Below are 18043 nucleotides of genomic sequence, written 5' to 3'. Positions count from 1 at the left end.
GATCAGGGGGCAAGTGTATTATGCTGCGATTTATGCAAGTTGTGGATATTTGGCGACTTTGCAGGGCAAATTTAAAACGGCAATGTCTTTAAATGTAAACTATATCATATCATTTTTTTTATTTTGCATTATAATTAGCAAACTCAAATGCTGAATAATTTAGATTTTGAGTGCCATTCCAGAAATATTTTTCCTACGCACAGGGAGAACTTTCACTCTTCCCACAAATCGGTGTGCTATAAATGGTGTTCATTCAATTTGAATTGCTGTCTGCCATCACACAATCTACATCCAGCAGCACCCAAGAAGAGAATATATAAAAACAATACATGAATAGTTACAAACATTGTTTACAAATAGGCAAAAACAATTGGTCTTATAGGTTTTTTATTTCTTAGGTCATATCAAATTTTAATAGCCAGTACCAGCAAAAAAAAAAAGTGACCTCATAGATCAGGAACTCCGATTTGAATTAAGATGTTCTGAATAATTACTAATGAGAAACCAGTCGCACAAAACAAAAATATAATGATTTAGTGAAACCTAAACATTAAAAACACCATTTTATCTTGCCTCATCGGTAAAGAGAATGTTTTTTATTCCAACATTCAGATGAACATTATAGGAAATGTCTTTTTGGATCAATCATATTCTTAATAAGGCAAGACTACATGTTTATTTACTGGTAATTTGATAAAGGATTCACTACCAACCAAATTACCAGTCTTTCCTAGTGGTCAAAGTGGAAATTTAGAAGTGGTGGTATAAAATATGTAATGAGAATAAGTGAATGGAATACGACAGGTTTTACAATGAACCAATTAGCCTTGTTCCAGCTTTATATTACACATACAAAGTGGTCGAAGTGGGTTGGTATTTGGTGGTATGCCATACCACCACTTATAGTGCCTTCTTTGCAAAACGATCAAATTCCACCCACTTATTTTCCATACCACCACTGATAAGTTTCCACTTCAACCACTATGTGTACTATACATATTTCTTTGCTTAGTCACACAATGACTAGAATGTTGAGAGTCAGTGATTACAGATTAAGCTAGATTTCTATATATTAGCCAACTCTAATTCTAGTTTAAGAATTCAAAAAGTAGAAAAAAACAAACCTTAATTTCCCCGATTCCCCCTCCTTTATTCTAAACCCTCCTGATAAATGTCGGCAGATCTTAGACCAGTATGGGGCTACATTAGACAAGCAAAAACGGTATTACCAAATTTTGCATATATTAATTTATACAGACAAATTGATCCTAGAATTTGTGATGAAAAACACAGTACACAACACAATTGTATTAATCCCAAATAAATAAAGGAACATTAAATATTTGCTAAAGATGGATTTGGAAGATAAAATATTAAGCATCCTTCTGGAATATATGTATGAAGCTTGCCAGGGAACCAACTAAAGATTAATTTTTTGGCCAGTGTAATACGTTTCTTTTTCAGGTTAGTATATAGAGCAATAAAAAAGACCAAATCACAGTCAGAAGTCCGCATAGTGCAATGAAACTGCAGTAACATACAAACAAGTTTTGGCTTCCTAAAAGTTTATTTAACCCTTTACAGACCCAATATATGCATAATAGAAGTGCATTCTACCTAGAACCAAATTTTGACCCCGGGCATAAGTTAGGCATTAAAATTCCAGAACAAAGTTTTATTAAAAACTGAACAAATATAAATTTAAGAAACAAAACAAACAACATACGTTACATTTTTAGAAGCTAATTGTGAAGCAATTAACTGTCTTTATGTTCAAAATATTTGGGCACCAAATGTCTCATGCATGGTTTCCAAGAGGCTAGTATTAAAATCTCTAAGACACTCCACCAATTGCTTCCGGCTAAATATTCACATGACAGAGGACTAGACGGTGGAAGTATATTAACACAGCAAACCAGCTGCTTCACAATTTGTTCATGTGCTTTTAAAATCACCTTTATCTTATGTGCCACCAAAATGTTTCCTTTGGCACATTATCAAAAAGACAGCTACTTCTGCAAATCATATCATTACCCTTAGCCATTTCTTTCCCAACAGGAATAGATACACATTTACAAAAAGTCAAGTGTTAGTAGTATAAGGTATCAAGTTATTAAGAAGGGCAGGCATAAAAAAAAGATGCTGGAATGTGAACTCAAGGCACAAGTCTTCCTACATCCAATTTGTTAGAGCACATGAGCTCATGACACAGCACAAAAAAAAAAAAGTTGCCACTACCCAGTTTAAGGTCATTGATGAGCAAGTGAAAAACTTCCAAAATCACTCTGGCCCATAAAAACGTCTCGTTCAAATTTCCATTTGTAGAAGTTCTCATTTTCATCAGCTTGTTTATTACGTTTAGTGCACACATTTGAGGTTTGATTTTATTTCATTTCTTTCTCCTTTTGAAAGCGTAACAATCTCCAAAGGCTTCCAGAATGAAATCTGCCTTTTAGCACGCTGGTTTGAAGACTGACTGGATGTACAGTTCTGTCTTTCACACTGTGGTGTCACCAAATTCTTTATTCCATCGAATGTAAGATTCCAGTGTGGAAGCACTCACACTGCACTTTATCTTCTTCAAGGAATTTAGAAAGTCAGCATATTTGATGTTCCGCATCTAGCAATAACAGGGAGAAAAAAAAAAACTTCTTAATATACAGAATGAGAGAACATTGTAGTGTAAAAGGTTAATCACGTACATCTTTATTTGATATATTGGTATTAGCTGAAGGATTTTTTTTGTTTTTAATATCACAATGCTCTGCAGTGTGATGAATTGCAAACGTGAAGAAGAGACACATATGGCATTGCTTTACAAAGACTCTAGATCAGTGATGAGCAACAGATAGCCCTCAGATCCTTCACCTGCAGTCCACTAGTTCATTCCTTGAGACCCGTCACATTTGTTTGTCTCACATTAGACCTGCTGATATGTTGTTACACAGTGATGTTTTTCTTTGATTAAATGCACAGTTTTACCTTAATTCACCGTGATTAAAAATAGTCTACCACGTCTCTAGATTGTTGCAAGTCTGCAAATGTTCATTATAGTTATCAAAATAGATTGCGCACTATGGAGGGGGGGGTATTCAATTCTACAAAAGTTTTTTTTCCGCCCGCAGTGTAAAAAGACAAAGAAAAAAATAATAATCTCCCACGGGTTTTTAACTGCAATAGCGCCGTTTTGAGTTAGCGCGGCGCGGAAACTCGTGCAGTACAATTGGAAGAGGGAACGCTGCCCCCAGAGTTTTAATGCGGTCATGTATAACACAAAAAAAAAAAAAAAAAGGGTTTTGCATACATTCGATTGCATTATACATTAATAATATCTACATTACAGTACTTTCTTTAGCATATTTTTTAATTGAACTATTGAATCATCTATACCAGGCCTGTCCAAACTGCGGCCCTCCAGCTGTTGTGAAACTACAAGTCCTAGCATGCCCTTCCAGCTATCAACAGGTTGTCTACTGGCAAAGCATGCTGGGGCTTGTAGTTTCACAACACCTGGAGGGCCGCAGGTTGGACAGGCCCGATCGATACCATGTCAAAACACATTACTACATTCATATTTGTACCCAAAACATACATAAATATAAATTAGTGATTTTATGTTATTTATTTTTTTATGTTTATTTTATGTCATTTTTTCACAAGAAAAGCAACTTTTACAAGTTAGGCATTAGTGATAAACATAAGTTTAATTTTTTTTTTAGAGGTGTTTTTTAAAAACAACTGAATAGCTTTTAACACGGCTGCCTCTCACACACCCTATACTTTCAATAGAACTTCCTACTGGAGCGCGAGAGGACCGTTTCATGAAAAAAACGCGGGAAACGGTAACCTGTTAAAAAAATGATAAAAAACAGCGTTAAAATGACCTGGCGAGTTTTTTTTTTTTTGTGTGTCCGCATTGACAATTGAATATCCCTCTATGTTTAAGCTCCCACCAAATTAATCGCAAATGCTGTCCTAAGCATTCGAAATTCGAGCATTCTTCCCAATTCTCCTGACAGCAGCCACGAGTTCAAAATGTGATTAAGAAAAGGTTTGCAGATTTTTTTTTTTCCTATTGTTTGATTTCAACAATTTAACATTTGTGTGCGAGACCAGATAGGAACCTCCCATATTTCTTAACATGTAGTAGACTTGCCTCACTAGCCGACATATTTTTCACCTGCTCCGGTTTCAGTTCTGTAACAAGACCAAAAAATTACTACATTTACAGATACACTGGAAGACATATACTGAAGCATACATCTGACGTGAATCTAATAATCCTGCAACTGAGGTCCACATATGGTTTGGCATCTTCTGGACATATTAAACATCTTTCTTATCTCACTAGCACAGCATTAAAAAGTCAATTTTAGCGGCAGTGGTAGCTCCATGTGTCGGTCTTATAGTTTTGTTTTATAAATGCATGTAATAAACCCAAGTCTATGTTAAAGCATATATACATGCTTTAACATACACTTCGAGGTCAATGACAGCAGCCAACACGTGCTCTAGCAAATAAAAAAACTTGTTCGATTAAACAAATGTAAAAAGACAAAAAAAAAAAATAAGAATATTTACATACAACTTATGTCTTGCTAAGCCTCTAGAAGTATGCACAGTAGTATATGGAAAATAAGATTAGGGAGATATTTTGTGGGTTTAAGTCATTAAGGTAAGACTAATGGATTGTTTTCACATTTCTCCCTACTTTCCCTATATAATGCCTCCAATTAAAACTATATTGGACGAAGATACCAAAAGAAAGCCATTACATGCCCCCCAACCCTTAGAAAGAAAAATGAAGTTATTCCCGACAAAAAACAATGCATAATAGGAGTGTGAAAAATGGTCTGGTACAACGTGGGAACAAGCTTGGCTGACATCTCTTGCAGCAAAAGGGTTAAATGAGAAATGGAAACAGAAAAGTGTAGGGATAAACAATACATATAGCTAGAAAAATAATGCTAGAAAAATAAATGGTTTGTGGTTTTAAAAGGTCTTGAAGTCTTATGGAAATATATTGAAGACTACAAAATCTTAGCAGTTAACTTCAAATTCCCTTACAAAACTGGAAAAATTGTGACAATTAAAAATTCTGCAATATCAGCATACTTCTAAAGTTCTTAAGCCAGTAACAATATGAATATAACACGAACACAAATCTTATAATTGAATGAATATATTTAAAATGGGGCTCATGCACATAAGCAATTTTAGAGTATGGAAATTCCACTGTACACACCCTGGGAGAAAAAATACAAAGGGGCATACTCCGTTAAGTTCCATGATCGCAGTAATGTCGAAGATAATATGGTACCACAATAACGCAGATTTTCCTTTGCAACCCGATGAGGTGCATTACCATGATCCCAGGACCCAACTGAATATGCCTCAAAGGGGGGTATTCAATTGTTAGCGAGAACCGTTAAAATCCCGCGCTCGAAAAATATTACCGAGCTGAAATCCAGCGAGTAAATTACCGTATTAATGGTATTTACGCGCAATATTACCGTATTAACGATAATATTTTTCGAGCGCGGGATTTAAGCGGTTCTCGCTAACAATTGAATACCCCCCAAAGAGTGTTCTTTTAAATCACTTAGTTGATTGATCACTTATTTGATTTCCACTAAAAAACATTTGGTTACTATAGTTTAGTGCAAATTTAATCGCAAATGCAATGCTTGTCATTGGGGGGTGGGTATTCAATTGACCGCATTGTTTGTGAGAACAATGCAGTCTGCGCACTATTACAGTTACTACAGTAATAACGTACATTACTACCATTAGTACGGTCATTTCAACGCCGATTTTTGCTCACAGCTCTGTAAGCCGCGAGTAAAAATATGTTAAAATTACCGTACAGACGGTAATAGTGCACGGAACGTGTTGAATTCCCCCCCCCCCCCCCCCCATTGTGTGTTATGTCACGAGAGATAAAATGCTGTCAGCATGCTGTGTGTTAAATGCAGAGCCACTCATTTTATATTCAGCTAAACAGTAAACAGACTATGCAATACTTTATTTCTTCATTAGCTGCTGGATACAAAACATTGCCATTTCTTTACAATCACCTTTAAAGGACTGCACGGGATACAGTGACAGGAGCCATGTGAGGCAGGTATAAATATACATGAGGTTTCCCCACCCAATTACCATCAGACTTCCATGCTCGCAGTGCTTTCTTTGTACTGTTGTGAATGCAGAGTTAGAGTGATTTCTTCGCTATCTATGTGAAGATTTTTTTTACTTATGTTTTGAGTGTATGTTTAGTTTCACTTTAGAGAGCATTTTATATTACTTAACAACGTTGGCAAAATGTACTGAATATACCCACACCTCTTACCTACCTCTTATAGGTCCAAGGGCAGCATCTTTTGCCAGTGCTGTAATATCACTCCCAGAGTATCCTTCTGCAAGTCTAGCATCAAAATGTAAAATAATTTCAGATTAACATTGATGATAGATCAACATTAAGCAGTCGCCTAGTACTTAGAGGGGGATAAAATAAAAACAAAAACAAAAAAAACAAAACAGGGTTCTCCAAGTCGAGAACATTTCATTTATTGCCTTTTAATCATTCCCAGGCAGACAATTCTACCGCCTGCACATCAGTAGGGCACTTACGCATACATGAACATGGCCTAGGAGCAAGCAAACTAGTATTAATTGCACTAATTAATAAATATTTTAGTTGATCTCCTTAACCATAACCAATATGACCAGTTAAACAGAGGTCAGAGCATGAAATGTACATAATTGCTTTTAGGTTTATTATGTTGGAATCATAAACCAACAACAAAGATTGGCTTGTGTGAAACTACAACATGCAAATTAAGGCAAAAGACTTACCTAGCCAATTGTGTCAATTCTTTTTGAGTTAGTGGACTCCCTTGTTTACTTAAAAGATTTTGTAAAAGCAGAAGCCTGGTCTATAAGAAAAAAAAAATGTAGATTAAGCCATGTTAAGTTGTTACTAATATAGCAACAATGTATATTAAAAAGCAAGAGATTACTATAATTTTCAGAAAACAGCTAAGGGACAGTCAATTATACAATGTTTGATATCTATTCAACGTAACCACAATACATTCCAAGTCAAGAAAGAGCTTTTACTGCCTGTCAAGTCTACCCTGACCCCAGCACAGCAGACAATGCCGAGTAAAGTTACAAGAGCTTCGCACTACACTTAAGATATACATAGCAGTGAATTATCAATCAGAACATTTATTAAATGTAGGAAAAGCATGTCAACATATAGAGTTTCAGGATTTTTCCAACATAATGCATATTAACATTCAGGATTATATTCGCTGCTGGCATGTCCGTGCACCAACAGCACCCCTTCTTTTATATGGCTTAGTGTACTGACTTCATAATTATAGCAAGCCCACCACTGGTTTCCAGTATAGCGGGCCTATGGCACAGGCAAAAGTAAGGGTGCACTGGAAAATGTTAGAGATCTAAAGTGGAGGCGTCGCCATTTATACACAGTAGAGGCATCCGTTTTGTGGACAGTAAACCAGTGAAGTCATGGAGGAACTGCCTGAATGATATTCATGTGGCTTCACTTATATTAATGGGGTATTGATTTTTTGTGAATAATGTTGAAGTAATAATTGAATTTCTTTAGCAAAAGAAACTTAAAGAATAAAAAATTATATCATTGTTTATTTACAAAATAAAAGCTTGCGCTGTGATATCAGTCCAAATTTCAATCTCTGAAATTTTGCTGTCCACAGACCAAACAATTTTTATCAGTAACAAAAGTAGGTTGTATTACAATTCACAAATGTCATATTACAATTGGCTGAGATGGCATATAGGCTGGTCTTGGTCCTTTAGGCTCACTAGTATACAATGGAGATTTTGGATAAATTCTTGCAAATTCTTTGTTCACCAAATCTGATTAGAAACATCTGTTCTTTGAATTAACTCCTTCATTTCTGCTCATATCCCTCATCAGCTCACACGCAAGGATCCAATAGACATCTTATTTTAGTATATCATTTATATTTGATGTGGTTTTATTATAAAACAATGTAAATATTTTCATGTTAATTGGCTTCATCCAAAAACTATCTTGGACAGTTCCCCGATTTGATATTTATCTAAAACTTTCACACAATATTATGAGGTTTTATTTGTTCATCCAGTTCTATAAATTTCTTCCCCTGTGTTATTCACTCTTAATTTCTCTAATCAATGTTTTCTTACAAAATGTCAACAGTAGTGGTATACATTTTAATTCAAAATAATCAATAGTATTGCTAATATAAAGAGAAGAAATCTTCCTAATGAACGCAACAATGATTGAAACCATGTACCAAACCCTGAAAAATTATATTTTTTTTACTCCAACTACGAAAACCTTGTATCTACTGAAGATAATGTCATTCTATATATGTTTGCAAAATCTCTTTACTTTTACGACTTCATCCATATAATTATCTTTTCTAGATTATCTGTTTCATTTGTCAAAAAGATACAACTTTATGTTTCATACTTCATCTGTAATGTTACACAATGACCTCGTTTGTGCAGTAAAATAATTTAAGACCAATCTATGCTCTATTAACTATACTTTGAAAACTTGATGCTCTTTTGCAACATAACAAAAGGTTCCATCATACACATTAGGTATTTTATCAATCAATGTAGCTAAACCTTGAATATGAAACCAATTCATATTTCTATATGCAATGCCTATAACTTTTAATGTAATCCATACTTGTACACCAGTTGATTCACTAATAAGTTGTGATACTGGTTGTTCACTCTTTTCATCACTTCTTTTCTTTTTTTATAGTCAATTATCTATTAAATACTTTTGCGATACAATTTCCTTTAAATCATTATGTGTAAATACATTAACAACTGGAATCACCTCACCAAGATAGCATACTCTACCTTAATTCAGTGGTATACACTTCTATGCCTTACTTCCACATTTGTAATATATTATCTAATAAAATACATGATATTACTACATGTAATATATCCATGTATAAAATATCTATAAACTTTCCATACATGTTATCCTCTAACTGTTCTTTACAATCACCATCTTGTAACATTATAATATTGTATTTTAATGCTATAATTCCCAAAGATCTCTTTGGTCCAACATATATAAATTTTAGATTTATTATTAAATGCAGGACTTTTCCCAATTTTACCTAAATGTTCATTTCTATCATCTATAGGTCTAATAGTAAAATTTATACATATAACACTTTCAGTCAATACATGTGGCAGCCATTTTAAGTAAAGAGGCCGTGTTTCATTATATTTCCCAGCAACTGGTCTTTCCTCTGGCAAATTGAGCAACTTTGTAAAATTTAAAGGTTCTGGCAACAATTCAATATATTGGTGTCTATGTAGTGTGTGTGTGTAAATATCCAACACTTAGTTTAATTGATCCTATCATACCATTGTACACATTTTCAGGAGGGTTATTACAATATTGACATATACACATTGCAGTTGACAGTCTCTCATTACAATCTGCAGGTTCATCTCCAATTACTTATCTTTAAATTCTTCCTTATATGTGTCATTATTGAATGTGTTATTAGTTATGAGTAGAAAGAATGATGAAGACAGTTCTGATTCTGTATTTTTTACGACTATATGCCCCCATTTCCTCAAAACCACTACTGGATCTTACCATCAGGTCCTCAAAGAAATTGCCATATAAAAATTAAAATATAAGTTATAACAAAAAAAATCATGCCTAAAGCGGTGACAACAATAAGGATATTTTCCTTCGACTTCTGGGTCAGATTCTTCTTCCCGAACCACATCATTGTCCAAATTCTGAAACTAAATTGTTATATCTGGTTGCAAAACTTTATTAGTCTCTGCATCTTTCCAGGTCACTGAGGGATCGACTACCTTCTTGCAGTGGGATAAGTGAATTCAAGTATCTATTTCAGCAACTTTCAATGCTGTGGTAATTCCCATCAATCTGTCAAATAACTAGAACATTAAAAACTTCTGACCATAACATTTTCCTGGTTGTATATACTGACAGTTCTCAATAGGCATTTGTAGTACAATCAGCTTCAAAGTCTCTTGTTGCTTTTGTAACTGCTTACTCCTCTCATTCAGGTACTGAACAGTTACATCTTGAATGCATTTTTAAAGTCTCTTGTGGGCTGATAATATTGGGTTGTCTTCAGAACAAAATCTCATATGGGGAAAAAAAATTGAATGGGAGTGGTTCTGATACTAGAAAATATTCGCTATAAAACCTCTAACCAAATCATCCCTGTATTCTTCATCACTTTACTCAGTGTATTTTATATACCATTAAATCGTTTCAATAACTTATTTTTTATTCTTAGTAAAATACATTTTGTAAAAAAAAACTTACACATTGAAATGTGTACCTCTGTCATTCTCAATGATTGGTGATATACCATATCTATCTAAACTATTAAAGTAATTCTATCGTTTTCAAATAAGCCTTGCACAAGCGATTGTATTGTGTTTCTAACGCACAAAGTGATTTATTTTAGCAGATGTAAATAGTCAACAGTTCAATACGTTATAATATTATGATACAGTACAGTACAGCCAATACCAAAAGATACATACATACCGCTGCACTACCACGGGCCCCAGTGAACAGTATATCTGTTTAGAATACTGTGGTCAGAGTAGACCGAGGCTTGTGGGGGTGCAACTATGATTATATAAACTAATAATAAACTAAATACTATCTGCTCATAAATGACTGTGTAACGGAACCAATATGAATATGAATTACATAAATAACTAAAGGTTGTAATGCGAGTGTGTACGTGCGTATTTTACCTTGCGATCGCCGTATGCCGCGTGTAGCAATCGACCAATAAAACAATATTAACCAATATACTTTCGTTCATCCAATTATATGATTTCGACTATACACAAATTCATATACCAATTTCTTTGCTGTAAATACTGCAGTAGAACTTGCAGTTGTATTACACTTCTATCCCACTTAGAAAACATGTGCACAAACATTAGTATATATTTTAGATTACGACATTTTGGCATTTGGATGAAGTCAATTTTATATTATCTGGAATAGGTCTCTGCAGAAGGGATATGTGATGGTTCTACAGATATGGCTTTACCTGGATTCTTTCTCAGGCAAATAAAGCATGAACCAGTCTTTTAACCTGTATGAGAGAAGCCAGGTGCACACCAATAGGCCTCAAGTCCACACATATCATCCTTGCCTAAATAAGTCAGACCATGGGCTACTTCTACCAGTGGTGGTAGGTAAGCCTTTGAGGCCACTGATCTATCTTTACCATCTTTTCATGTACCATTGGTATCTTGTACACATCCCTTCAACTACCAGAGGGCCAATTCCTGTGAATAACAAAACTTTTACATTCTGATTAATTTCTGATCAGTAATTAACTGAAACAAATTCAAGTCCTGTGAAGAAATGTTAATTGGTAATGGACTTATTACTCCTATTGTAACTTCATCTGTCCTTTTATTACCTTATGCAATTGATCAGTATTACTTGTGTGATCTTAACACTTAATCACTGCCTGCAATGACATCTGAATAGCATCTTCTTCACATGTTGAAAATGTGCCAAATACCTACTACAGTTAGACGATCTCTAAACCACCACAATGCACCGAATACATATCTACTACCTGTGTAGATGTTTAACACTTTTGCCTTGCGCCAACTCACACACTGCTGTGAGTGCTACTTGCATATCCTATACATAACTTTCCAGTCTCTGTTCATATATAATAACTACCATCTGTATAAAAAATTATATCTGCTTCTAGTAAGTGTGTATCCTCAATGTCAGATCTAGCAGTAAAGGTTCTAATCCAAAAGTTCCATACAGTCATAAATAGGCATTTTTTGCATCAAAAATTTCATATACTTATCAGCACTCTCATCCACCCTTTGTGCATGCCTATGCACACTAAATACGAATCTAGCAGTATTAAAGATTGTACACCAACAAATGGTAAGATGAAGAAGAGCCATAAGATCTCATTTCCAATTTACAAATCTGGCAGTGAAGCCTTGGCAGGTTTGTGCAAAATTCATCAAGACCATGACAGCTTACGGTATGAAAAGGGATAATTCATGACCAAGTACTAGATATTCTGCTTCATCAATGAATAATGCTACAGTTGCAATTACTTTTGAACAGATTGACAATGAATGAGCATCTATGTGTAAATTCGTCACTATAATAAACAATAGGTCTTTGATAGTTTCCATGTAGACTCCAGCTACACACCCCTAGAAAGATGTGCACTTGTGATTTATTTAGAGACTAGTCTATATGCAGAATAACTTGCACTCTTTTGAGAAAAGATGTGTCAGTCCTTGGGTCAAGCAATAACCCAAATACTTAACCTGACTCTGGCAAGATTGCAGCTTATTTCTGGAAACCGTGCAACCATGTTGATATAGGAATGCTAACAGCTAAAATTAGTGTCTACAAAGACTGTTAAAAAAATAAATAAATCTGCAGATGTGTTTTTTTCCTTCTCTTTCTGCTGGACACAAAGGGTCATTCCACTACGAGTGAAAGGTGTGGGGGATGGGTCTGTGTTTTTCTGTCCTAACAAAAAAACAATGTTAGGAATAATTCTTGTCGACATGTAAAATAGTTACCAGCCATTTCTAGGTGTGGTTCACAATCATATTGAATATTTTAAAATTATTGGGCTATTAATTATTTTTGTCTCAGGGATTTGAATTGAACAGTTAATGTATGCTTCAAATCTTCCTTTTTCTTACTAATATTAATATATCATGATTAATGATCAACTCTAGGGTTGCAATTTGAAGAATTCTTCTCAAAGTTTCTGCTAACACTTCAGCAAACTTTAACAGCCATTTATCAATGCTCTGCTATGTCCCCACACACACATATACATAATATATATATATATATAAATAACATATATATATATATATATAACATACCTACACCCATCTAATGTGACATTTTAACCACATCTTATACATAATAATCCTTAAAACATTTACTATTCTTTAGCTTAATCATGACAAGTTTGTATTAATCAACTCACAGAGAAAATACATAGTTAGCTACACAATTATATCAAATATTAGTAGTTTTAGTATGATTAAAAATGACATTCATGCACAGCATTTATTATTATCACAAAATTGAACAATGTCCCTCAGGCATGGGAATTTCCAATACCCATATTAAATTTCTGACAACCTAACAAATATGGGTTTTTGTTTTTTTTATTAAATTTACAGTTAACCATTTCTGATATACTAAAGCAGCCCCTGCGTCATCTTTTGGTTACTTCTGGTATTGCAGCCACTCCCTATTAAAATTATTTATATTGTATTGTATTATTTGTATCTTTTCAGACATATCTGTTTCAGAATCACTTAGATCAGATTTAGGCCTTGTCAGTTCTTAGCCCTTTCACTTTGTCAAACAATACTTCAGTATACAAATAACTTTGTTTTCTGATTTTTCAATTTCTGTTTATACATTATTCAAAATATTTTTTATCAAAAGGACCCTGCACTTGGAAACTGCTTATCACAATGATTAGTCCTATTCATAGAGCCTTACACAAATCACTCAAAACATATTTTTGTTTTGTAGCCCCGCAGTTCTACAAACATATAACTTCTTTTTCGATCTAAACCTATGGACAATCTATTTCTTATACTTCACTGAGGATTTATCCCCCGCAGTACATAAAAAAAAAAAAAATATATATATATAAAATGAGCGATTTAACTGGAACCTGCAGTACGCAAGTCCAATTTTCTCAGTTGAATGCGTCCCGCAGTGCGCAATCAATCGATAGTGGCCCCCGCAGTTCCACTATCCAGAAAGTCCATTAGGCCTCACGTCTGAGAGATAGCCTCCATCTCAACACTGTATTCAGTGACTACGTAGATTTATTACCTCTATTTTATCTCTTAACTTTTCAACACTCATTAACACACACTCATACTCAGATAAGCAGTTCACAAAGCAGCTTCCCCTGAACTCAGGAAATTATTTATATTTCCTACATTCCAATAACAGAAATACATATGACATACTGTTTAGCATAGTGGCAGACAGAAAAATCTAACACTTTAAACTCTAACTTTTAAATTCTAAAACAGTTACTATAAACAAAAATAATAAGCTAAAAGTTCACATTTCTGCAACACAAATTTCAGCGGAAAAAAAAAGACACAAAATAACCAGTTTGCAATCTACGGTGTATATTTTTTTTTTTCTATTTCAAAAGGATTGCCAATAACTTACAATCCTTTATAAAAGAGAAAATGTCCATTTTTCACCATACATTCCAACATTAGAAATCCAAATGTCCTTTTCCAAATCAAAATATGTTGAGAAATCTCAGTGAATGCCTCCAATTTTGTTTAAGTTTCTTTTGCTGAAGAAATTCAATTATTACTTTAAAAATAAAAAATTATATCATTGTTTATTTACAAAATAAAAGCTTGTGCTGTGATAATATTATCAGTCCAGATTTCAATCTCTGAAATTTTGCCTTTCCACAGACCAAACAGTTTTTATCATTAACAAAAGTAAGTTGTAATACAGTTCACAAATGTCATATTACAATTGGCTGAGACGACATATAGGCCTGTCTTGGTCCTTTAGGCTCACTAGTATACAATGGAGATTTTGGATAAATTCTTGCAAATTCTTTGTTCACCAAATCTGATTAGAAACATCTGTTCTTTGAATTAACTCCTTAATTTCAGCTCATATCCCTCATCAGCTCACACACAAGGATCCAATAGACATAATAAAACCAAATCAAATATAAATGATATACTAAAATAAGATAAAACAACGTAAATATTTTCATGTTATTAAATTGGCTTCATCCAAAATCTATCTTCGTCAATAACTAGGCTACATTCTCAGAAGTATTAGTTTAGCAAACAAAATGGATGCCTCCACAATGATGTGTAGACGATGGTCTATACAAGGGTTTCTTTAAAGTGTCCTCAAGGAACATATATTAAACTAGTATGGTTGATGAACTTGTGTATGTTCTGCAAAATCCAGGTGGAAATTTGCACACTTTAAAAAAACAAAACAATGTGTTCTATAAATATTACTCAGAATAAAAACAGTAAAGCAACACTACGCTCAGCAATAATCTGTAGAACATGGCACAGCTTCTATACTACTTTGGGAGCAGGTGGTCATTTTTACATAATTTTCTGCTGAAAATTCCAGCAGACACCATGGTTACACTGTAAATATAACGCAACGCACAAGCAGCCAAACCAATTTCTTATGGCTTTTTCCAACACAAGGATCATGCATGGCGAGGGAGAGATCGAGGAGGACACCAACACTACAACAAACAGAACCACAATGTTTTTTGCACTGGTTTCATATATGTCGCTGACAACAGAGAGACTCCTTGTGTAGTTTACAAAATTTGTCTGGCAGATTTCATAACTACCCCTGTTTATAAATGTGCTGTAGCAGTATTGTACTGTTAGGTAAATGCAGGTAAAACTATTTTTGTATCTATAAAGCCTGCCTTTCACTGTACGGCTTGATCAAAACCATACTTCTGATGACTTATCTTAGAGTAAGAAAAACTATATTACCTCTTCATTTGGCAAGGATACATAAACCCTTTTAGTGAATCGCCTGCAAATAGAAATAATTCGTAATTAGCATTAGTAATTTTGTATGATGATTACATTTAAAAAGTATAGATAACTACAGTCTGTCATGAATACATAAAAACTATGACTTCTTTTCATTCTGAAATGTGAAATCCAGCGGTAAAAACTACAATTTACACTTGTGTCGGATTAGTTCACCAAGTGATATAAATAAGGTGGTCAACTATTTCAGCACAATAGAAGACCACACAGAGTTTAATAGCTGTGCAGATGCAATCCTTACAGAACAAGCATTCAAAATGGATTAACCTATATTGAACTTGAAGCTTCAAGGGTTAAGCCAAGGATTCTTACCTATGGCCAGGGCCGGATTAACTGAAGGGCTTTATGGGCTATAGCCCAGGGGCCTCAGGCAGCTGGGGGGCCCCTAAGATCTGCCGGCAGCGTTATATATATATATATATCTTTCATACTGCCGGCGATCGCTGTCAGTGAAGGCACCCCTCCTCCACGGACCAAAACTTTGGCATACTGCAGCCTGCTGTACTGTACGTGTGTACATTACAGACATGGCAGTATCAATGTAGAGACTGCATCTCCTCTCTTTTTTTTGGGACGGTATAGGGGTCAGCGTGGGCACCAGCTCCGTTGGTGCTTTGGCACTCCAGAAGATGTATAGCTTATTGTAGAAACTTTTTTTTCCTCTGTCTCCCTGGTACCCGGAAAAGCAACCAATTATGGAGTCACTGATGTCACTGTGCAACTCCCTAATTGGTTTCTGCTGCTGCCAATCACCGCCCCCTGGTAGGAACAGTGTGTAGTCCCCCTCCCCCTTCCCGGCACTTGAAGCAGCGTCTCCCTGTGCAGCTGTTGGAGGCAGACAGCAGACAGAATGTGACACAGGAAGTAACCAGACCTGTTCCTGTTGCAATGTCTGAAAAGTAAGTTGTATATGTTAAGGAGAAAGACATTGGTACAAAGAAGGGTCCCAGAGCACTCTAATATAGAAGAAAAAACATCATAAAGTACAGTCATGTGTGTCTGTGTGCATGTATGTTATTCCTAACCAAAATCCCTTAATATACAATGTAATGAAAATTGTGTTTTTATTTCTTAAAAAGTACTATTTAATGTTTTATAATATAAAAAAAAATAATATAATAAAAATTGAGAGTGCTAACAATATCATGTTTATATTATAAAGACTAAATGTTGTCTTTGATTACATTAATATATTAAATGATATTCCTTACTATGCAATATTAATTTAATCAAAATTGTATTTTATAAAAATACAAAGATACAGGCCAGGTTCCTACTGGTGTTGTGTTAGTGTTTTTTTAATGGGAGTGAAAACAAATGACAAATTCTACTAGGAGACTAACAGTGTCTGGATGTGGTGGAAACTAGTTCCAAAGATGCCGTGCATGGTCCTAGCTGGTCTCTTAGTGCTTATTGCCCACACGCTGTGCAATAGTGCAACAATTTGAAAACAAATAGTGGTTTATTAAAGTTAAAACAATGCTAACTGGTTATAATTGTAACAACCATTTATTATTTACCTATGCTAAAACCAGTTAGCATTGTTTTAACCTTAATAAAATCATTTGCTTTCAAACTATTGCACTCCTACAAATTGTTGAACATACATAAGGTACATTAATCCATAGATATCCTTTTTGTTTTTTGAAAATACAGAGTGGGTATATTAAACTAAACATTTGTCAAGTGACATATGCCCAAACAGATATTACTGGGGGGCCCCCAGTAATATTGCATTGGGCATACGTCGCTTGACAAATGGGGGCCCTCACAGTACCCCTAGCCCAGGGGCCTACAGTGTCTTAATCCGGCCCTGCCTATGGCTCTCAGACTCTACTGTTAGAATAAAAAGGGGAAAGCGCTCTCTTAAATATATGCAGCACCTCTTAAAAACAATCCAAGTACAATAATAGAGAGGGCGCAAATAAAAAGTGACTACGTATTCACAGCCACCGTAGTTCTATCTTGGAATCTGAACTCCCGCATTAGACGTGCAGCGGGACGCCGCTAACACATTCTACACGGAGGAAAGATTACAGCCATCACGGAGGACACAAATGCACCAAGTCCCGGGACTTCCCTAGGGTATTGTAGGGTAAGAGGTTTTTTTTTCATTTGGCTTATCGCTATTTGCAAAACTGTAACTGCCCGTGTGCATCCATTACTTACTTTCTCATGAAAGAGCTATAAACATTATACGAAGTCACTTTTTATTTGCGCCCTCTCTATTATTGTACTTGGATTGTTCTCAGACTCTACTGCCAGACTACTGTGAATTGCCAAGCAAATTAGGAACCATATTTATTTGTACAATAAATATATTTAATACAATATTTGTACAATAAAT

At 34.8% G+C, this 18043-nt stretch overlaps 1 protein-coding gene across 2 annotated transcripts in view; it reads right to left on the bottom strand.

The window, feature by feature from the left end:
- Window positions 1-370: 370 nt before the first annotated feature.
- SPAST (spastin) overlaps window positions 371-18043 on the bottom strand; it is a 45984-nt gene continuing 28311 nt past the window's right edge. For both annotated transcript variants that reach the window (XM_075203559.1, XM_075203557.1), the window contains 5 exons: window positions 15634-15676; window positions 6856-6935; window positions 6354-6424; window positions 4157-4197; window positions 371-2620 (listed from right to left, as the gene is read on the bottom strand). In XM_075203559.1, the coding sequence (XP_075059660.1) occupies window positions 2498-2620; window positions 4157-4197; window positions 6354-6424; window positions 6856-6935; window positions 15634-15676 (358 nt within the window). In that variant the 3' untranslated portion in view covers window positions 371-2497. The remainder of the gene's footprint in view (window positions 2621-4156; window positions 4198-6353; window positions 6425-6855; window positions 6936-15633; window positions 15677-18043) is intronic.

Source organism: Mixophyes fleayi, chromosome 3 (genome assembly GCF_038048845.1).
Source record: "Mixophyes fleayi isolate aMixFle1 chromosome 3, aMixFle1.hap1, whole genome shotgun sequence".
Taxonomy (NCBI): Eukaryota; Metazoa; Chordata; class Amphibia; order Anura; family Limnodynastidae; genus Mixophyes; species Mixophyes fleayi.
This window is presented reverse-complemented; position numbering and strand designations above follow the sequence as displayed.